The sequence below is a fragment of the Bombus pascuorum genome, chromosome 15 (assembly GCF_905332965.1).
Source record: "Bombus pascuorum chromosome 15, iyBomPasc1.1, whole genome shotgun sequence".
NCBI classification, from domain to species: Eukaryota; Metazoa; Arthropoda; class Insecta; order Hymenoptera; family Apidae; genus Bombus; species Bombus pascuorum.
Window position 1 is genome coordinate 6,537,906 of NC_083502.1, and position 24,448 is coordinate 6,562,353.

At 34.2% G+C, this 24,448-nt stretch overlaps 1 protein-coding gene across 15 annotated transcripts in view; it reads left to right on the plus strand.

Moving 5' to 3' along the window:
* LOC132914583 (cAMP-specific 3',5'-cyclic phosphodiesterase-like) overlaps window positions 1-24,448 on the plus strand; it is a 395,884-nt gene that overhangs the window by 363,489 nt on the left and 7,947 nt on the right. For 14 of the 15 annotated variants that reach the window (XM_060973800.1, XM_060973801.1, XM_060973796.1 and 11 more), the window contains 2 exons: window positions 18,511-18,604; window positions 20,197-20,429. In XM_060973800.1, the coding sequence (XP_060829783.1) occupies window positions 18,511-18,604; window positions 20,197-20,429 (327 nt within the window). Of the gene's footprint in view, window positions 1-10,392; window positions 10,528-18,510; window positions 18,605-20,196; window positions 20,430-24,448 lie in introns of those variants that run through there. The other variant, XM_060973803.1, reaches the window with a different exon arrangement.

Genomic DNA, 24,448 nt, shown 5'->3' on the forward strand with positions numbered 1-24,448 from the left:
GTTCGAGTTTGATATTCGTTAGTAATTTAAACAGAAAGTTATCCTATTCGTAGTGATGAAACATAAACTTGAAAGCTGGAAATCTAATCCAAAGCAAAACATATTTTCCTCGTCGATAACTACTATGTGCTATCGCAATAAAATTTCTCCCACCGATAACTGCTACGAGCTACCGAAATAAGTTTCCCTTATCGATAATGGTTATCAGGAATGAAAAAAGATTTCTCGTTCGCCTATAATTATCATTTGTCACTAAAAACATTTTTAATCGAGAAAATACTTGTTATTCTATCGCTCTTTCCACTTCGATTGCAACAGTTACGTTCGATGAAAATAAAAGTCTAACTTCTAGAAACTGAAATCGAGCGACGATTACGTACGATTAGCCAACGCTGACATCCTATGAAATCTTCGTGGCGATCGGAAATATATAATTACGCAACGTGATAGCAATGTACAACAAGTTGCCACGCGTCTTTATCTGATAACGCATTCGCGAAACGCAACAAATCATTGAATGTATGAACGTACGTTAAAAGGCAAATAAAAGAGAACGAATATTATTGACATCATCGATTAGTCTACTAAACGGTTGGACATGCTCCGGATGAAGTTTCGTATCTCGTGACACTCGCCTCGTTAATGCTCCGTGTAACTCGCGTCAACAACAATTCTTTCAACACGCGTCCACTTCGTGGATGTTCAGAAGAAATTTGCATCTTTTATCGTGCTCGTTTGCCACCTTGTCTCGTCGATTCATTGATCCTCCGCGCGTTGTTGTCATGGAAGACTACTGCGCCTTATTTTCATATTTCGTTTTACGATTTGTCTGACGTACAGCGTCTCATCGTCGATTGTTCAGTAGGAAATGAATTTAGTTATTGGGATTAGACATTGCGATTGATGGAATTATTATTGCAGGGTTTAGAGCTCGAAGTGGAATTAAAATTATTGCGCTTCGCGTGATTTCTTCGGCGTATATCCTAAAACGGTTCGTGTATCCGAGATTGTAAAATCAAAGAACGTAGCAATCGAAATACTGAACATACAAGATCAACTTTCACGAATCCTTAGAAACAATCAAAAATCTGAATCGTCAACATCGAATGGCAGCATGGCCTTCGTCTGAATCTTCTACAATCAGTCTGCAAGCATAATGAACATTGTGCAGACGCGGAGAACCGTGACAGAGAAAACAAGCGATTCGGTAGTCGATAACAAAGCGAAGAACCACGTCTCTCGCCGCTTATCTGCTGCAAGAAGAAACGAAAGTTATTTCCGGCCTCGACCCTCGTGCATCCAACATTCATACATAATTTGTCGTTTCCGAACCTTCGCTTCTTTTCTCGTTTCTCTTCTTCCAGTTCCAATGCATCGATCGAACGTGCACACCAGGTGTCCCGTTTTCATCGATCCACGCAAATATCTTCTAAACTGTACGCTATTCGAAGGAACTTGTTTCAGAGGTGATCTTGAAATCTCGAAGGCGCGTCAGCCTAAATTAGATTTCTGTCCATTGGAAGACCTTTGCCTCGAGACGAAGTATGTTTCGTTCGAAAAAGTGTTTAGAATAGTATAATTACGATTAGATATAGAATTAAGCCAAGTAGCGGTCGTAAGAAGCAACTGGACGTCATCCAAGATAAAAGGAGTACAAAAATAAATAAATATAGTTTGGAAGATAATTATGTATAACAGTGAAACGTAGTGTAACGTAGAAGATATTTGTCTGGATCGATTAAAACGGGACTCCTGTGTGTGGATATTCCATTATTTGTTTGCTAAAAATCTGAGGGTGGTCACGGTGGCGCCCCAAATTAACGAAATGGCGCCATCGTTGGAAAATGAGTATTTTTTCTTTCTTTGATATTTTATTCTTCTTTATAATTATTTTTTTTTTTTTTTTTTAAGATTCGAGAACGTTTGATTTTCTGTAATTATAGCGCGATTTGGGGATTTTTCAGAAGCGTATATATTTATCTAATTCTTCGGGGCTCAAATGATTCTTAGTTTTCATGAATAAATCACTGTCAAGCGTAATTGCCGCGAACTTGCTGTCTCGTGCCTCCTTTTAAATTTTACTATCGAAACGCACAAGTTCAAAAATACACTGATTGCCTCAGCAGCATTACTTGGAACTTTAGTAAGATAATTGAATCGTGGCACTATGTGCGTCAATGGCAGCGAACGCGCTAATAAGAATTTAGGACAATTTAGAGCTGTCGACATTTTTTAACAACATTAAAGGTATAACATACATTAGAGGTTCCGTAGTTGAATCAGAATTGTAAGCACGACGAAAATATTATATTTACTCTTTTCAATCTTATCGAAGGCATTGAATTTTTGAAATTTTATTTGCCGAAGAAATTACTGTAAATTATTGTTTATGCAGAATGAAAAAGGAAAAGACGCTGCTCGAAAATTGCTACATGAAATAATAAAACAGTGTTGATGTTCAGAGTTGTAATTAAACAGATGCAAATAGTACAGACGTCTATGAATACCCAGCAAGAATCATCGTTCATTTACGCACGTGGCCTTTCCAAAGGCCACCAATGCCACTTAGGCAGACGAAAGAAAACTCGTGATTTGAAATAATAATCGTACTCGCGATTTAATAGCGAAATGAATGTTATTTTTCACGCGGTTAATCGCCGCAGGGAATTGAAGTTCTTAGAGAGCCTTGTAGCGAAACACGTAAGTTTATTTGGGGTGTCTGAGGACGTACGAGAAGACCGGAAGTGGACCACTGCTGGCGTCAGTACGCCATCGACGCCTCTTTCCTTTTGCTGGCTCCTTACTTTCGCATTTCGCTGCTTCCATCAAATTTCCAACCATCTCATTACGTCAAATGCAATCCATGTTTTATTCATTTCTTTCTTTCTTACGTGCAATGGCTCGGTAATGAGGAATTAATTTTTCTAATTAATTTTCATAAGGGGAGTACCGCGAATAAAATTAAGATTTTCTTCTACAGTTGAAAATATCGATGTAAATTTAGTCTGTTAGGTTCTTTTTTTATCTTGTTGGTTGTCGAATTAATTCTTTCGGATTTTGTCAATTTTATATCTCCTTTGGACGCAGAAATACGAGTCGACGAATTTACAAATTAGTCGCGCGAAATATATGCGCGAGAAACGTACGAACAAAAAGATTGCCTTCGAATTGTTAAATGCACAGGAAACGAAAAGTGGCGACGTAATTAATTTTGATACGCAGAGAACGAACAACGCAATTCGTTTCGGCAAACATATCCTGAAATGAAGCAGTTTAATTAATTTCTATAGAGGAATATTTTCCTCTATTTTTCATTATACGTGGAAATGTTGACGCAATTAAAATATATTTAAAATACAAAATACGATTAAAATAAGTTTGAGACGTGTGTTGAAATATACAAAATGAAACAGAATATTTACAACTCTTGTCGGGATATAAAATTGTTTTAAAAAATAAGTATCTCCGTGGACGTGAATTTTATCGAAAATTAAAAGTTCAGTTGAAAATGAAGACGCGATTTAATCGTCGTTCCCATTTACCAGCATGTAGATGATATGATTCAAGCGGAACGAACGAGAAATAATTGGGAGGAAAATTATCTGTCTGTCCGTTAGGCGGTTCGCATTTAGAGATATCGCTCAGTGTACTTGTAGTATACGTGCACAATGTCACGTACACCCATGGATCAACCCTAACTGTTGGTTTTGCGAACTATACGAAGATGAGGAATCGTCATCTGCCTTTCGCTGATAATTTTTACAAATTGAAGCGTATTTCTACAATATACAATTTCTAGTGATATTTCTTATCTTTAATCTTTGCACCCATGGATCAACCCTAACTGTTGGTTTTGCGAACTATACGAAGATGAGGAATCGTCATCTGCCTTTCGCTGATAATTTTTACAAATTGAAGCGTATTTCTACAATATACAATTTCTAATGATATTTCTTATCTTTAATGAAACAACATAAATGTATCGAATAAATATAAGAATATCATTAAAATTAATACAGTTGAAAAGAATCGTTCTTAATAAAAATATCTTTTTACCGTTTCCATTTTCTAATTATGCGAGAAAGAACATTACGTTATGTTAAAAATATCATTTCCAATAGAAATAAAAATATTATCAGCACTCTGAGAGAACCAGAAACGGACTCATCTCGATGCCTTGTTTCTCGATTGCTCGTTTCCTAATCAGGAAAGAAACACACCTACGTATTTACGAGTGTCTCAAAACGATAAATTGATCGAATTTGGTGGTTCAAAATAGGCGATCCTTTTCGCCGAAATCTCCGGTTGACTCACCTCGAATTAGCAGCGCAGTGGACAAACAAATTGGACTGTTTGTGGATCTTAGGTAGATTCGTAGCGATGATATCAGTGGCCAGGAAAAGTGGTCACCCGGTTTATGGAATCGCTATCGCTTCGCTCGAATTCGAATATAAATTTCGCTGCCTGAGTCAACGTTCGAACGTGCTTTTTTCGTTGAGAAGACTAAGCGAGAAAAAAGGAAGACAATGCGTTGTAACGTAAAACGCCTGACTAGAGAGAGAACAATCGGATTCAAGCGAAGAAGCGGTCATAGTCCATTTCAAATCGAAATTCGATTTCACATTAAAATTGTAAAAGTCCATTTCTAGTTAAAAGGATATCATGCTAATATTGTAGGTATACGAAAAGATATCTTTTTCCATAGAAATGCCATTTTTCATATTAAGAAATCATAAGATGAATTTTTTGATTTGTGTATAATACTATTGTGTTTTGTTACAATTAACACAGAGCAAATTAGTACGTGTAACTTGTGGATAATTTTACTAATTAACAAGTACAAACCCTACTTTTCATAGAATTGGTTTTTATATAGAAACGTATAATGAAAAATTGTGTGTCGTATTTTGTTACAATTAATACAGAGCAAATTAGCACGTGTAACTTGTGGATAATTTTACTAATTAACAAGTACAAACCCTACTTTTCATAGAATTTGTTTTTATATAGAAACGTATAATGAAAAATTGTGTGTCGTGTTTTGGTACAATTAATACAGAGCAAATTAGTACGTGTAACTTGTGGATAATTTTACTAATTAACAAGTACAAACCCTACTTTTCATAGAATTTATTTTTATATAGAAACGTATAATGAAAAATTGTGTGTCGTATTTTGTTACAATTAATACAGAGCAAATTAGTACGTGCAACTTGTGGATAATTTTATTAATTAACAAGTACAAACCCTACTTTTCATAGAATTTGTTTTTATATAGAAACGTATAATGAAAAATTGTGTGTCATGTGTTGTTACAATTAATACAGAGCAAATTAGTACGTGTAACTTGTGGATAATTTTACTAATTAACAAGTACAAACCCTACTTTTCATAGAATTTGTTTTTATATAGAAACGTATAATGAAAAATTGTGTGTCATGTGTTGTTACAATTAATACAGAGCAAATTAGCACGTGCAACTTGTGGATAATTTTACTAATTAACAAGTACAAACCCTACTTTTCATAGAATTTGTTTTTATATAGAAACGTAAAATGAAAAATTGTGTGTCATGTGTTGTTACAATTAATACAGAGCAAATTAGTACGTGTAACTTGTGGATAATTTTACTAATTAACAAGTACAAACCCTACTTTTCATAGAATTTGTTTTTATATAGAAACGTAAAATGAAAAATTGTGTGTCATGTGTCGTTACAATTAATACAGAGCAAATTAGTACGTGTAACTTGTGGATAATTTTACTAATTAACAAGTAGAAACTCTACTTTTAATAGAATTTGTTTTTATATAGAAATATAGATATACCACTGTACTGTACACGCTAGGAGAGATAGATACTAATTAATAGAAAGAGTCAATCTATATTTTAAAAAATAATAATAGCAACATGATATAGTAATCGAGAGACCAATATAAGAATATAGTATAACGTAAGAAATTAGGAATAGGAATCTAACAATCTGCTCGTAATATGTTATGCACCTAAAATAAAAACAAATTTATTATTATTATTATTAAATACAATTGTATCGATTCTACATTCATTTGTATAGGAACTCTCGTAAAATTCCATTTCTAAGAAATATAGAAAAAAAGGAGGATATTTCGATGGAGTATATTTACGACAGCAATTGTTTGAACACTTTGAATTCCCAATAAAAAAGATGTTTCCAAGTATCCGTTTTTCCAAAAAATATAACGGCACATCGCTCAGATATAATATGATTTAACGGGATTCCCTCACATCTGATTACAAATTCTCTTATACTGAGAACAATAGCCGAAAATATGCACAAGAGAAGCGTTTGCCTCATCTTTACTATTATTATCCGTTCTTCGAGCTATTACTAATATTAGACGTGAGGACGCTGTCGTTGAAAATCGAGTACTTCTTGGTAGGTTCAGAAAGACATTTGCCAAGATATTGGGTCACATGAGTTTCTGTCACATGATTTTTTATCGCAAGAATAAAACGACAGAGAATAATAAGTTGTCAAATTTTCTTATTGTTAGACGCTTTGGGACAAAGAATCATAATTTTATAATATCGTCACTATTTTGAATTTTGTGACAAAAGTAGTAAGAAATTTCTTTTTCTAATTTGTAAAAATTGTCGTTCTCATTCAAATTATGTAAATATTAGAAAATTGAATATCGTTCTCTTCGGAATTTTCGATTCTACTTTCTAACTATCTTTTGATGAATTATCGCACAGTGATTCTTAGGTTTGACCTTAAATCGCTAAAAATTCACAGTTCTTGCGAACGAGTAGAACAAAATTCGAAGAATTCGTAGCTACAAATATACATCAGAATTTCTATTTTTTAAATCTAAAAAGAAACTCCTCGTTCCGGTCAATACGATTTTTTATTCGCAGTTCGACTTTACGAATACAAAACTTCTCCAATGTAAACGGTGCTTATATTTTAATTTCCCTTAATAAATCTTCGTCGTTCATTCCCGTAAAAGAATACTTCAAATCTATGGTCCCGTTATGTTCCCTAAGCCTACCCTAATATACTGCACGTATCAAGTACATCCAACCACTACTTCTATTTTATTCAAGAGATTGGATGCACTCATTTGCATAAACATACTTGAAAACTATCTCTCTCGAATTTTATATATTTCTACCGCAAATTTGACGTTTACTCGAATTTATATAAATATATGTTTGAAATTTGAAAGCTTCTTTGAATTGTCCGCACACCAGTAAAATAAATTAAAAAATCACAAACAGTTTATCGCGATATTTCATCGAGTAGAACATCAACTTCGAATTTTGGCAGGATTGTTTCGAAAATCAGTTTTGAAAAAATTCTACAGCTGGACGTAGCTGAATAAACACGTATTAACATCACGATCGATGCTTCACTGTTTTGTAACAGCTGCTGTATCGCGATATACTGTGCTTGAAACAAAATAAAATAAAATATTCCTAGTGTCTGCATCGTATAACGTAACTTACGAGTTTTTTGATTCTTTTGAAAAAACACCACGTTCCAAGAAATCGAGTACCGTTATCGAGACTTCAACGAGAATTCTTCATATTATCATACATACATAGTATTATACGATAGATAGAATATACAATACTTTGAAGCTTCTTTGTGAACTGTAAACATCGTTATACAGTCCGAGACGCTAATAGCTTTGAGATAGATCCGAATTAAAATAAATAAATAAAAAAGAAAACAATCTTTTTATATGGTAAAGTAGCATTATACAAGAGTTATCATCTACAATTTGTAAACATCTACGATCGGTAAAAGTGATACTTTGTACAGAAATATATCAAAAATGTAAATTAATGTTTCTTGGGATTATTACATATTTATGAATATTTCAAGGAGATTTCGAAAAAATCGTTTCCCTGGCTACGACTTGCTACCTGAGGCTATGATTCGATTTATATCGTTGATGCTATCTTAGTTATCGGTTTAGGAACATCATAATGTTGCCAGCTATAGGGTGCTATTTACTCGACTAATTACCGAGTTGACCTGCACCCTCTTGCAGTTGATTTCTGCAATTCTTTTATACGACTTTTGCAGAATATTTTTCATACGTTATACAATTTAATCAAAACAAATAATCAAATAAAAAATCTTGCTTGTTTAAACAATTTTATAACAAGACTTGTTATTTATTAGAAATGAAAAAAGAAAGACAATGATCGTCGATAAGCTGAAGAATAATTCGAACTTTCTATAAATTCTGCAGAATATGAAAATGTACTGGAACATTTCCAAATAAAGTTGCTATAAGTGAAATATCTGTAATTTCTGTATAGAGAGAAAGAAATAATATTATAAAATAAATAACCGTCAAACGAAACGGTTTAAGGCTTTTACAAGAATCAAGTGCTTGGTAGACGTCCAAATTCGGCCAATAAAGCGTGCCTCAGTTTTGATGCGTTTTATGAAAGATACGCTCGGCTACTTAACAGTGCCTCATGATCCGTCAAGTTCGATTACAACGTCTCACGCATAACTCGATTTTAATAGAACAGAATTTAGTACAGTAGATAATTTACATATCGAAAACAGTTACATTTTCTTCGTGTGTAATTATTAGTTGTGACTCATAAGTAATACAACTAGGTGAATCATTAACGGGTAACCATTCGTCATTACGTTCATTATATTAACAAATTTCCCTAATAATACTGTTTCGTTACAATCCACTTATCGTATGAATCGTATTGCGTGGTATCTTTTTATAAATCATCGCGAAATTCCGCATTTTCATGACAATTCATATGTTTTTTTTTCAATTCTATAGCGCCAAGTTTCGTACGGATAAATATCTCACATATTTTTGTACGTCACGTGCGTTCCGTGAAACTTTACATTTTCGTATTTCCTATAAATGCGCATGAAAATCCCCGGTCTATTCATCGCATTCGCCGCTTAAAATCTTCGAGTTTATCGATATTATTAGCAACAACGGTGTCTCTTAGATGATAAGGCTAATAAAATTTCAAAACGTATGACGCATAGTATATTCGTAAAAAGCTTCTGCAAATGCACGAATACGAAATGAGTCAGAGTACTATGTAAATTATTGTGCAAGACAATCTGCATGATAAAACCCTTTTCTGTCATCGCGATTCATAATAATCAAGCATCTTCTATTAGAAAAGTCTTCCTCTTTCATTCGTTACAAACGTATAATTTACTTTTATATCGCACGAATTCTGTTTAATTCGATGCGAACTCATTTTACGTTCCATTGAGATTCAGTTTTTGGGAAATGGAAAGTAAAAATGGCCACGAAAGTTGATCATAAAAATACGAACGGGCATAACAATACACAGTCTACTCATAATACACAGAATCTAAGCATTCCTCCCGCCAAACTTCAGCTATAATTCGCAACTTCCGTCGGAGCGATTCACAGGTCGTGCTTCTCCCCACTATGACGCGCAACAAACGCAGAACTTTGGCCCAGATAAATAGCTGGCAGCCGGGAATCAGGCACGTAGACCACGCTTTGCAGTCGAGCGACGTTCATGCTACTCGTAAACGTGCTCCGAGGCGCAGTGTAATCGAAACGCTATTCGGTATTCCGTACGTTCGAACATAGAACACGTGCTAGTCGCGACAGTTCGCGTTATCCATAAAAGATCGTGAATATTTCTCGCGAATTTCGTGAAAGATAATTTCCACGCTATCGACGGAAGCGCGTGCTTATCCTGACTAAAGTTTTGGTGAAAGACAATTTTAAATAGAACTTTGACAAGTTTCGTAGGAAGATTAGAAAGAAGCTGACTGACCAAGCTGAATTTTGGCTTGTGAAACACTGTTTCGAAGAAAATTCGTCCACGAGTGTACACAACGGTTGGTTCTGATCGACCAAATTGAACTTTGATCTGTGGAAAATTGGTCTAACGGATTTCCCTGGAAATTTGAGAGTTCGTGGCTCATTGAACTACACTTTTGGCTTGCGAAGAATCTTTGCAGGTAGTTTCAGTTCAGTTTAAAGTCTAATTGAAAGAAGATCGTGTGTATCTGTAAAACCTCATAGGAAAGTGCGTAAGATAACCGTGATCGACGAGGTTGAATTTTGTCTTGTGACCAATTTTTTTCTGGTGCCATTTTCAACACATCCAAAGACTGTTTTAATTTTAATTAAACGTATTTTGAAATAATTGTTCGTTGAACAAGAAGACTTTGTAGTGTAACGATTGGTAAAACAAGTATTATAGAAAGTGTGATACTTTCGTAAGAGGAATAAAGAAGAGACGAAAGTGAAAGGATTATCAGGAGACAACCAAAGAAGTATTAGAGTACCTGAATTTCGGTTTAGGGAGATCGTATCGAGTTAGTTCAAATCTAGCGATTACTCGTTGTTAGAGAAGGTAGAAGCTGTAAGAAAGAAGATGGTTCAACAGACGAACACTGAGTTTGCAGTTGGAAACGTGGACGAGTACGCCAGGTATTTTAATTACCTGAGGGCCCTGGCAGATATCGCAGCCATGGCTAGCATCATAGCCGTTCAGGTAATTTAATATTTCAGAAAATTTAAGCAGAATCAGCGATATAACTATGGAAATAATTTGCTAGAAATTAAACAGGATTTTTAATTGGCCACGAAAATTGTGGTCTTTTAAAAAGTTGTACAATTTTATGGTAGAAGCTTATTATAAAATTGTTGAATTTAATGTATATTTTCTATCGCTATAGCGCCATATTATAGTATTTTACTATAGATTTCTGTTTGTGCTATGATAAAATCGTATTACAGAAAATTTGGAGATTTTGAATTTAGATCGGGTGCCTGATATTGTTACGAAAATGATTCGATTGAAATTACGAATATTTCAAATGATTTATCATTGATATTCCGTAAGAGACAATAAAACGAAGATCCGAGGTGTAAAGTCTTTAGATCACTCTTAATTGAACATGTTTACCGAAAGATGATTTAACGATTAGACTGTTGTTGAAGGTTTTGTATTATCACATCAATTATATTGAGATAAGATAAACATTTTTGGTTGTAAGTTTGAGCAGACTTTTGATATCCATTACATGATAATTTAATTAAAGATTTCACTCGTTTTTCGTTTATTCCGTGAAATTTCTATAAAAAATTATGAAATGAAAATTCTAGATAATTTGGAGCACTTGCGAGATGATAATTTTGTAGTACTCTGATATAATTTCTAATTATTTTCGACCACTCTACGATAGATAATAAACTGATTAGTTTAAATAATCAATTTTTTTCTCAATGCACAGCTATGATTAGCAATAATTATAGCAATAATATTTATAATATATCTAAATAAATATTTGGCAATTCAAACTGAAACGTGATTTATCATCGATATTGTTCGAATTACATTCATTCTTCTAGAATTACGTTTGTTCTTTGACTATCTTTAAATCATATCTGACAGATGAAAAGAAAGAGAATTTATCATGCCGAGGTTATTATTCGACAATAATTCGTAGATATAGTAGCAGCTCGTTATAGTAGCAACTTTTGTCTGATTTTGATCGATGAGATTAAAGAGTTGTAGATATATCACGGTCAATTAGGTTCGCTTCTTAACTTTCTAAATGAATACTATGAGCACTTCTGATTACGAAACCTTGTTTCTCTGGGACTTTGGTTCCATAAGCGTCGGTCTGCTTTAATTTCTAGATAAAATGATATATTAGACACATCATTTAATTCTCGTATAAGAACAATTACAATTATCATATATATATATATATATATATATATATATATATATATATATATATATATATATACACATGCATTAATAAAGGAAGAATGTGGGTTTAAAGCTTCCAAAAAGTTTGTAAATTAAAATTTAATCACGAAAGCACGATAATTCCCATTGAGGGAAAATTCTCCATAAAATACAATTTTTATCTCGATTTAATTCGCATTCGTACGACACGCTGATATCGACTCTTTTATTGGCCAACGTGTATACATATACATATATGCATTAATAAAAGAAGAATTTGGATATAAAGTTTCCAAAAAGTTTGTAAATTAAAATTTAATCACGAAAGCATGATAATTCCCATTGAAGGAAAATTCTCCATAAAATACAATTTTTAACTCGATTTAATTCGCATTCGTACGACACGCTGGTATCGACTCTTTTATTGGCCAACGTGTATACATATATATATGCAATAATAAAAGAAGAATTTGGATTTAAAGTTTCTAAAAAGTTTGTAAATTAAAATTTAATCACGAAAGCATGATAATTCCCATTGAGGGAAAATTCTCCATAAAATACAATTTTTAACTCGATTTAATTCGTATTCGTACGACACGCTGGTGCACTGTGGTTTATTGGCCAACGTGTTGTTGGTCGTACGTGATTAAACCCTTCGTAGACGTAATTGAAATTTCTCTAAAGAATTTCAATACAAAGTACGTTAACGAAAGATACGTTCATTTTAGTAAAATAAATTTATTATAAACGTATATAATCCATATCAATGTTTACAAATAGGGATATGCTTCCTACTATCCATATTAGGCACGTTTTATTCCTATTGTACACAAAGCAACAAGTATATGTATACTAAATCGAAACGAATAATTGTTAATTTGCAACATTATATTCAACACAAATTTTATAACAGTGATCGATGGTATCAGTGTTTACTATTTATTAAAAGCATAAGGGTATTTATTTCTCAATGGAAAAATTAGAAATTCTTTATTGGAACGAGAAACTTTGGTTTTAGATCATCCTTTAATAGATTAACAATAAAATACAAGTTTTGACTGGACTCAAAAATATTAAAACGAGAATTACTTTCTATATTATTTTCTACGAAGAATATTCCATGGCTGTTTTGTGGAAATTTCCAGAATTAAGAATCAGCGAAAGTATGGGGATTAATGTTCGCGATACAGAGAGTATCACGCCACTCTTGTGGATTTAGAAATCTCCGAAATATCGAACCTCGTGGCATATGTCGATGCGCGGAGATTAATGTCTCGTTTTAACGATCGATATCTGGACGAGTCTCAAGGCTCTTCAATGCCGCGGAACCAGGGCAAGGTGGCGGGAAAAATGTCGATCCATCGACGTCGTCGCCTCCTCCGCGACTTCTAACCCCAAGCAATTCATGCTACCCTCTTCCTCGTGCGTCTAATTATGAAATCTTATCATTCTCTGCCGAAATCTCTGCCTTGACTGCTGATAATGTTTTGGAAAGATCCAATTAAAGTTCCAAGATTTAGGGACTTGATAAAGAAATAAGTATCCTAACTACAACAAGTGTACTAAATATAAAAACGTAGAAAAATGTTCTCAGAAGTTATTGGTATAAATGTTTACGTTACTTTTTTATTTTTAATAATTCTCTCCCAATAAAACTGCCAAACGAAAGCAACTTCTCTTGCAAAGATTAATATCCAAAGCTGACATAAAGGTAATAAATAAAGAATTAAGAACATTCGAATTGCGATAAATACTTTCAATCGTATCTTCTGGGAAAGTATTTGAATTTTATTCTGAAATTGTAATAACGCATTTACGATTAATGAATATAATAATTGAAAGGAATAGTTACAAGTTTCAAAGAGATCCAAAAATCCCTGTTTTAAATGTCCATTGTGCCATCACACGTGCTATGCATTTAATAAAAAAGCTCTGGAACAAAAGTATATAGACTCGATACTGGGGAAAGGAACGTCTGAATGAAACAGCCATTCTTCAACGAAGGATCCGAAAAACGATGAATAACGATCTTCCGCTTGACGTCACGAATTTACGTACAAAGGGAAGCGGGCAAGCGAAACTCGGCCGAGAAACGACGAAGCAACCACGTATTCTCGAATCGATAGTAAAATATCGACAATCGTATTCCTTTGAATGGAACGAGTCACATGGTCGATCAAATTTTCTGCGAAGCCAGAATCAATCGATTTATCTACATCTACGTGCTGGTTGAATCTTGTTTTCCAACCAGATAGGTATCAGTCAGCGTTTTATCTGTCTTATGCCAGTATTTACAAAAATACATCGCAGTGGATTAGACTATCACGGCTATTTTTTTATCGGCCATTCGAGCATTATCGCCCTAACTCGACCGGCAAACGCGTAATTTTTCTACGAAACGAGGGTCGCAGGGGAGAATGTCTTTTGATTGGAGTATAAAGCGAGGAAATCGGCGCACTCCAGACAGATTTCAAGATATCGAGTAAAAATAACGTGGTCACGAGGAGATGATCGATCGATTCGGAGTAAGATCGCTTTGTTCCTCCTTTTTTGAAGCTTCGTGTCTTTGTTCTGTCAGGAGGAATTTTGTAGAGCGGTGCTAGTTGGGATTTTCTAAAAAAGTTTGGATTATTTTCAGGTGAATATGGGATATTACCATTTCATCGAGAAATACAATGTTGAGCAGGTTAGTTTCGTTAGGAACATTCATCAAGCGGAATTACATATAAATTTTTAGAGGAGTCAGTTTCAAGAAGAAAGCTTGAGTTTATAGAATATATTAAAGAAACGAAACGAGGATCGAGTGATCTACTTGACAAAGCCTTTGCCAAATTTGTTCTTCTTGGCATATCTGCAGGAAGAAAAATTCAAAAAAAAAAAAAAAAAATAAAAAAGAAAGAAAACGTTTAAGAACATGACTGATAAGTGTTATCAATCGACTTACAGGATATTTAAGATAGATGTGTCATGGGTCGTGTAATCAGAACATTTAATTAATTTTTAATGCCTCGTAGGTAGCTAACAAATGATAAAAGAAGAATGCTTGTTTGGAATCTAAATACGATGAACTCATATTTATTTTTATTTTGCAATAATACCTAGAACCCAACAATTTCTCAACACTGCTTTCTTGATGCATCCATACTTTTAATGATCCTTGTCTTTGTAACTGAAATATTCTTTTAGCTAGTCAAGTATTAGGTAAATGAAATAATTTCTACGGGATAAAACTTTAATTTTATTTTAAATAGAAATATTCTATTTTTTATCATTCGAAAGAAATATATTTCGAGATCGATCTTATATCGAGTACTCGATCCTTTAAGCTCGTTTATTATTTATATCGTATTGTCTAGATTTAATTATCATAGATTGGCAAAAATTTCTTAAATTCTTAGGAAGAATCGATTATCTTCTTGGCATTCATATTAAATCTACGTATCGTGATTATTTTTTATAAATAGATCGAGAAGTGGCGAAAATCTTGTATCGATAATACGTGATATTTTTGTTCTTACTAATTCTACAAATCGTTCGTGAAATGAAATCATAGAATTAGAACAAGATTTTATTAGAAAAATTTAATTAATCTTACAATTTTACGCAATTTGGTCGCATTTTGAACTTAACAATTTATAAACAATTGCAGAGAAATCTCTTACATCTTATACTTCACTCAGGATAACCATCGTAGGTGAAAAGTCCGCTGGATTCTCTTAAATCTTCATTGACGCACAATAAAGATAATTACTAGAGTAAGTTCCTCACAAATTACACTGCTTAGTACTTTTCCAATGACTCAATCTTAGAAATTTCCGATCCTTACTCATCGTTCGATTTTAGATAGGCTAAAGTGTTGTCGCCTGAAAGATAAGAAATTCCCCCGTGGGAATTTACCAGGAAAATTGAAGAAAAAGCAATAAAATAGTTACACTAAATGGAATACGTCACGATAAATAGACGTTTTAATGTCTTGCGATTTAACTAAACAATTATCCCCGAGAACAGATTTCATTCAGAAATTATGTCGCTGATTAAATACATCGTATATGTTTTATTTATATTTTCGAATATACATCATAATATTCCTCAAATATTTTTAGATACATCTCTTATAAAATGAACATATTTAGCCTGACTATTTTAATTAAGTATTCATGAGCATACAGCTATATATGTTGCCTGGTTCCAGTATTTATGAAGCGCTATAGTTAGAAACAGAGTAAAGTGCTTCACAGCTCCTTCGATTAATCATTTCTATAGTTGAGAAACAGATTCTACATATTCAATGAATATTAACAATTAAGAAAATAAATTAAATGAAAATAAAATTAAAGATGCTTTAAAACTTAGTTCTAGGAATATTAACTTTCAGACAAAAATTAAGGAATATTGAAAATACTACTTTTTACTACCAAACGTGGATTGTTTCCAATCCGATTTTCTTTACACTGAACCTGAAATATTCAGTTGCTACTCGTTCCTCACCTATCTCAACATTACATAATGGCAAAAACAAATGACACGGTCAGCGTTTCGAGGAAATAGATGGGAAATAAATTATCGTGAAGTTTCGAAAAATTCACACGATAATATATCGGTGACGTAGCTTGTCAACGGATATCGCGAATCGATGAACTCGATTATGAACTTTATCGGGCAATCACAGAGCCCGACGTATGGCCAACAAATTATCCGCGCGAGATTAATCCCAGCAACGATAATCGATAATCTTATCTGTGATTTAACCAACGACTTAACTAAACGTTATAATTATTATTAATTGCATAATACCTTATGTGATTAGCTTATCTATATAAAATTAAACAGTGGTATGTTTAAATTGATGTTTCCTTTGTCTTCGATTGAGATATTCGTGATATTATTCTTCTTGGTGTATTCGATGTAATTGAATTGTTAATTGATGGAATTAAGATTCGTTAAGTTTCATAGTTCTGTGATATTTCTTTTTTTTTTTTGCTGGAATTTGAGCCTAGTTTATTTATGATTATTACGATAACTTTGATGAATGAGGAACAGTCGTCTTCTTTTTGGAAACCGGTATTAACAGATGAGCGGATACACAGGTAGCCAAGTATGAGAGAAAGGTCGTTCGATAATTTATTGTGCGTAGTTAATGCTCAATGACCTGATTAACTTCTGAGGAAGTTTCCTTCCATCGATTAGTTCAGTTTTTTCAGAAATTATAGAAAATTAAGTTCTCGAAATTTAGAATCACTAGTTTTAACATTAATTAAAATTGAACGATTAGATCGAACATTGCATACAAAATTGAAAGCAAATCGAATGAACTCCACCGAATCGAAACAAAGCAAAATTCCTCCAGATCAAATCCAATTATGCCCGGACAATAAAATCAAACTAAATCGAGCCCAGGCGAACAGAAAAGATCCTCATGCATCAAATTAAATCAAAATCTTCAAACGACACAAATTGGAAGAATGAAAAAGTTCCTTCAAACCTAATCAAACCGACTGAAACTTCTTCAAACTAAAAGACAATTATTTGTATTAAAGTTTATGCAAAAGCTCTATTATGAAAAGATTAGAAAAGCACGCATTATAGTAATGTCGAAATTTATGAAAGGAACTGCAAACAAATTCCTTCAAACCCAATCAAACCGACGTAAACTCCTCCAACTCTGGAACAAGCTTTTGCTTAATGAACGCGCAATATATTACATGCAGCACGATAAAAAATATGTTATACTTATCTCTATATAAATCTTCGGAAGGCTGAAATATCCTCTGAAAACAACATTCCCTTGCGATATCTCTTCTCGCAAAGAAACCCATTCACCGATCACGCTGTCACACGACGAGCACGCGATAGCTGGAAAAGCCAGTAAACAAAATCGTACAAATCCTTCCAAGGTGCATCTTGTTTCTCGAAACAGGCGACTCGATAACAGGTCAATCCACCTGTCTCTCCATTCTTCGTCACATTTGCATCAACAAGAATACTCGTCGTAATCATTCAAATGGATGAGAAGACAATCTTCTCGCAAGTCGCAATAAAGCTCAGACGAACTGATAACGTACGTCAGGATACAAACAACGATGCAACTCATCTTCTTGAGAATTCTCTGTCGTTTGCAACTGATTCTACTATAGGGTGGTAGGAAATTTCATTCGAAACACGCAAATATTATAAATTCGCGAGATGAGGGATGGTTTCAGGCGATCGGGATGGAGGATGTTGGTTAGTTTCTCGTTTTCGTCGACTTTGTTCGATTAATTTTCGATCGGCTCTACGCCATTTCTACGTCGCGAGAGACATTCTTTGGCTTATCGGCGGAAATTTATGACTTTCTTGACGAATGTGTGGAAATCGAGGATTGTGAAAATCGCATGGAAGGGATATATAATGTAAAACGTGGATTTTATGAGAAAAAGAAATGTACACATCCTCGGAATATTTTAACGTTGTGTCTTTTTAGAGGAAATATAATTTAAGAGGATTTTAGAGGAAATCTAGGAACAATTTATTCCTTAACACAAGTTGTTACAAAATCGACGTCAATTTTCTATTTGTGCGAATCGTCCTAAATTTCAAATGTTCCCCTTATCACGAATTTTACATTTCTCTTTTGTTTGAATTCTGTTTAACCAAGAAAATTTGTGACGTTTTTGTATTAACAAATCGATGAAAAATTTGATGAAATGTCTGTATAAATAATGCAATAAATATTGCATCGAACAATTATTTGGTAAAAAGGGCAACCGATTAAATATTACTCTATTTTTCTGATTACAGTTTACACGAATGTTAAACAAGGAACTGTCACATTTCTCAGAATCGTCCAAATCCGGCAACCAGATATCAGAATATATCTGCAACACCTTCCTCGGTAAGTTGAAAATCAAAATCCACCTTTGCAAACCTCGTAACTTCATTTTCATAAACTTACATCTTTAACGAGACTCTTTACGATGATTAAAAGAAGCGGAAGAAATTGTATTCTTTGTCTGCAACGAAATACGAAACGGTCGTGAAACTATAAGAAAAAGATAATTCGCGATTTTATCGAGGTCGACGCCAGGAGCAGATTTACCAGGGACAATGAGAGCAACGTAGGCTCTTACGCATTAAGAGCCCTTGAAACACCGTAAACGCGCGCATGTTTCACGATCATTCATCCCGTTAACGCTCTCTTTGTCTCGTGCTGATTTCTACTTGCTCGTCAAACGAGGAATCGGAATTTTTAATTACTCAAACTGCCTTATACATCGATGCAAACGCGACTTACACCCTTTCTCGTCGTATTTTAGAAAATCTAGCTCTATTTACGAATTAATTGGTAAATTATAAAATGTTAGTCATTTTTTTAATTTACCAATTTATCCACGCACGATAGTTTCTCAGGATTGAGAATTACGCGTTGCTTCGTTTCAAAGACTTTTCCTATTTCTCACACAAATTTTCAAATCACGTCAAACCACCGGAAACTTCTCCCAACTAAATCGAACCAACTTATCAAAATCGGATTAAACCAAGTCCTCCAATCAGATAGAATCAAATCGAACTGAATCATAGCAATAGAAAACAGCAGATCAAATCAGATTCAAGCAGAACCACATCTTCCAAAGCGTATAAATCGAATAATGAGAAATCTCGCAAGGCGAATCAAACAAGTGCCCCTTTACACTTTAACAAATCTTTAACAAAACTTTAAAACTTATCCACACACGATAGTTTCTCAGAATTAAGAATTACGTGTTGCTTCAAATCAAGAACTCTTCCTATTTCTCACTCAGCTTTCCAAATCACGTCAAACCACCGGAAACTTCTCCCAACTAAATCGAACCAACTTATCAAAATCAGATTAAACCAAGTCCTCCAATCAGATAGAATCAAATCGAACTGAATCATAGCAATAAAAGACAGCAGATCAAATCAGATCCAAGCAGAACCACATCTTCAAACAAGTGCTGCTTTAAACTTTAACAAATCTTCAAAACAAACTTTAACAAATCTTCAACAAAATTTTAAAACTTATCCACACACGATAGTTTCTCAGAATTAAGAATTACGTGTTGCTTCAAATCAAGAACTCTTCCTATTTCTCACTCAGCTTTCCAAATCACGTCAAACCACCGGAAACTTCTCCCAACTAAATCGAACCAACTTATCAAAATCAGATTAAACCAAGTCCTCCAATCAAATAGAATCAAATCGAACTGAATCATAGCAATAGAAGACAGCAGATCAAAACTAAGGGAATCAAAAAAGTGTCTCCTTAAACTTTAACAAACCTGATAAAACGCCAACAAATTGCTCTATACTATTTACCTCTCTATACTATATATTTTCTTTTTTTCTTGATAAATCTTCTATATTTTATTATATAATACGTGCTATATATCATATATATCTCAAATTTTCATATATTCTTACTACGTTATCCAATATAATTATTACAATAATAAAATTTTATAATAGATAAACAACAAGATGTAGATATACCGTCTCTACCGACCGACGAGGACTCCTTGGCTGCCGGAAGTGCAGATAAAAAGGAGGCGAAGAAGAAGGACCACCGCGTGCAAACAGGTCCAGCTTCCATGTCACACATAAGCGGCGTAAAACGACCCCTCACACACACAAACAGCTTCACCGGGGAACGTGTGCCGCTTCATGGCGTCGAGACACCTCACGAAGAAGAACTTGGCGAGGTAAGAAAGCTCTGTCTTATTTTGCAATTATGCATATCCCTACGAATCAGGAAATGGACGAACGAGACGTGTTTTAACCGAGATTTCGCTCGTTCAAAATCAAATTCACTCGTTTAGAATTAATTTCCAGAAAGATTAGCCAAAGTCTGCAATATTTTCCCGTGTTTGACCTCATTCTTTTTTAATATCTTTCCATATCCAATGGGAAAGTGTTCGATTTTCAACTATTTACTTCTAAAAGATTATCGATCCTCGATGATCTGAAATGGACAACATTTGGTTTTAAGATGCGAATTTAGGAAGAAAGATGGCTTTATTTTTACCGAGTATATTTTATTTCTTGTTGTTGTTTCACAGTGTTTTTTAACATCGAGTAGTATAATTAGTATGTGGCGAGGAAGTTTCCTGCAAAGTAATTATTAATCTAAAGTGGAACTATGGCTTGGTGCTAATCGATAATTATACACTGTAAGAGTCGTTCCATGGATTGATAATTTTTTGCAAAATAGAGATCGCAAAATTACGATAGAGAATCAGTATTGTGTTCAAGTAACGAGTCACGAAGTAGCGTTTTTTAATTTCATCTCGTTTAGCCTTTCTCCAAGCTCTGGCAGCTTCTAACTCGCTAAAGTTAGCCGTTCGAAAAATTTGTTCAGTAAAGGAAAGTTATATTTTCTATTATACGTTTGTTACGTTATTTTTCCTGCAAGTTGACCGCCGTAAGTCAACCAGTTAACTATAAAAATCGCAAATAGAGAATGAAGAGAACGCCGCGTTTAATTGACGAAGCGAGATGTCAATCGATGAGACAAGATCTCAGAATTTCCTGGTAATCTGCTCACGCTTGTACTTGTCCAATGAATCATCCAAGTCATTGATAACTATCTGCGCTGTTAAGTAACCACTCTGCCGATATGATTCAGGTGGAATTGCATAAGTGGTTCCCAGAACGCGAAACAAGAGTCGCGAAAGCGAAATTAATTAACGGTACCCTACGCTTTCTACTCATCCGGAAGACCTCGATTACGGATTCAACGTCCCCTGTCCAAGTGTCGCGTTCGAACAAAACACTTTGCACAACCGGTTTCAAAGTCTAATTGCAAGAGTTGGAAGTCGCATGAGAAACTTCCTGTAAACCAAGTGTCTGATCGAACATCATAAATAGTATCAGTGCTTGCTGAGTATTTGCAAAGTAAAGTTAAGCAGCCATTTCGTCGAGAAAAATAATTTAAGGAGAAACACATTTCTCTCGAGTTTCACTTTTCAAAATTGATCTTCCGATGTCGGTGCCGCGTTAATTTATTCCAAACTAATTTCTATTCTAAATTGACTCTAAGCTAATCTTAAAGTGGAGTTTTCTTCGATGTCAGCCCTAACTCAATTCCGAAATTAATGTTTCAAAATTAATTAATGGAGAATCGAGAAGATCGTGATAAGAGATTTTCAAAGTCTGATATCCTTTTACGGAAACAAGTTTTCCGTTTCGGAAACGAGTTTGTTGCACGTTTGACGAATCGTAGAGAATTTTTCGACAATTTGCATCGTTGAAGCATGTCCAAACCTCGGGACAACCTTATAATTCTTGACCAAGATCAGAGAAACCGCCTTTAAATCCGCGTTAATTAAATTTTCACAAGACACGATCACCGAGTCTCGGTCTCGACATTCTCCAGACTATAAATCGGATCACGTAGCTTGCTATACCGCTCAGCTTCGCTGGTTTCATGGTTAATTCCACGCCTCTTGTCTAATTATTAATCCTGCTAGACACCAGTCAGGAACACGTGTAATCTCTGACACAATTCAAAGACTGTGTCCGTCTATTCTACGCTTAGCGATCTAAGCTTCGCATGTAGCTCTTAAACATCTTTTTTTCTTCTTTTCATCGGGCTACTTTGATCACAGACGCGCGTTTGATATTTTCATACTAGAGGTACCTTGGGAGTTTTTATCAAGTCAGGAACATGGGACATGTTTTGTAATTTAATTTTTCATCGTACGTTCGTCCCTCCTGTGTCGTTTGTCAGACACTTGGATACCTTTAGACTGGACATTTACATAGAATCGCGTCAAGCTTGGAATAAAAAATGTAACACTACGGTTTTGTGATATGGTAAGCGAAAGAGTATTCGTTTCGATATTTTGCAATCGCAAGGTTCACATTCTAAAGTTCTTTTCGTATCTCGTTTCTTTAATGTTGATTTATTTACGTATCAACTTCGGACTTGAGAAGTTGCAACAAAATGAAAATCTTCGTCGCAATAACCGTGACGTAACATAATTTCCTTTTATACTGTGCTTCGTGCTAACTGTTCACGCTGACTGAATTTGAACGAGACATGTTCGTTTAAGTAAAAGGCTAGTAACAGATTCTTCGAGTTTTTATGTAATAGAATTGTTCTGTCTCGGCACACGAAACACTTATGTCACGATTATGTATCTCTGGAATTTCTGACACTTGTTCGGGTTTCCACAGGCTTCGCGTTTCCTACGGATGCCGTTTCTGTCTACAGTTTCGTATTCTTCCCTTTATGCGTTATTCGATTAAAATTGGAGGAAACGCGAATGGAAATATTCCTGCAATACGAGTAGCAAAGGTTCCTTTTGTATCTTTAATTTAATCTTAATTTAATTATTTAATTATTTCCTTATCTTTACATTTAATCTTCAAATTTTATTTTATTTTATTTATCTCTATTAATGGAAAAATATTTTTCCCTCGAAACTTTCAATTACCAAATGCTGGAACAAAATTGTAGGAAGTTTTCCGGAATATAAAACTCAAGAAGAATATCGCACCGAATGAAATCATTCTTCGCCCCTCTCGTTTCCTTATCCTTATCTCGTTACACGTGTCTATTAGCATAAGTTTCACGGAGAAGTCTATAAATCTAGGAAACTTCCAGCGTCGAGAGCAATGGCCTCGACTTTAAAATATTTACCTTGTTTCTTAATTAACAGAGAGTAAACATAGCGCTAAAGACGAGAATAGTTGGCATCATTTATAGGCAAAATCCATTTCCAAATACGTAAGCGTTAAAGCACCCTGCACGTTTTTAAATCTTCCTTTATGCTGGTTCGTGTCGCGTGAAATCGGCTGAAAAATCGATTGAGCGTTGGTAAACGTGGCTACGTGATCACTTTATGGAATTTTTGGACAACTTTCTCTTTTCATTACAATCCTTATTTACATTTAAACTTATCGTTATTTATTTGTTCTGGAACTGTCGTTGATACTTTATCGATCAACTACGAACTTACGAACATTTTTAACGAAATAAGATCGTTCACTACTACCATGATGACTATCCAAATTTTGTTTATCATAATTTTTCTTTTTTTATTTGGAATATTGGGTTGTCCGAAAAGTTTCTTTCGTTTTATAAAGAAATAATAGAAGCTCAATGTTTTTTGTTTTATATTAGTTTATTGAATGCAGGAACATAATGATAAAAATTCAATAAAATAATATAAAACATAAATTGTTGTTCGTCTATTATCGTCCTATGAAACGAAAGAAACTTCTGGGATAATCTAATATATTATACTAGTCGAGCAGTTGAAACGCAGTTAATTAAAAGCTGCTACAGGAAAAGTATAAACTTTATCTCGTCTACAAAAATAAAATAAATATAAAACAACGCCACGAATCTCTATTTCTCCTATTTTATTAACAATTTATTTACATCGCCTTGCTGAGCGTACTCGATGCACCGTGAGACTGATAACCATGAGATTTCGATTCTTCTAAAGGCCAATGCTGACTGTATTTACGATCATGTGCACGAAACAGCATACGTAGGTCGATGAAAAATTTGGGACGAGGTCGCTAGCCTACGATAACCTAATTTCTTCGATTCCTTATCGTTATCATTATCGTCGTTTTCGCCTTAATTAGCGAGACACCGCTAAAGAATTTTTCACGAGGCTGGATCGCATGTGATTTGAATATAGCAACTTCTTTGTTCCTAGTGAAAATCTAAATGATCTTTTCAAGTTCTCTGGCAATTTTGTTATTC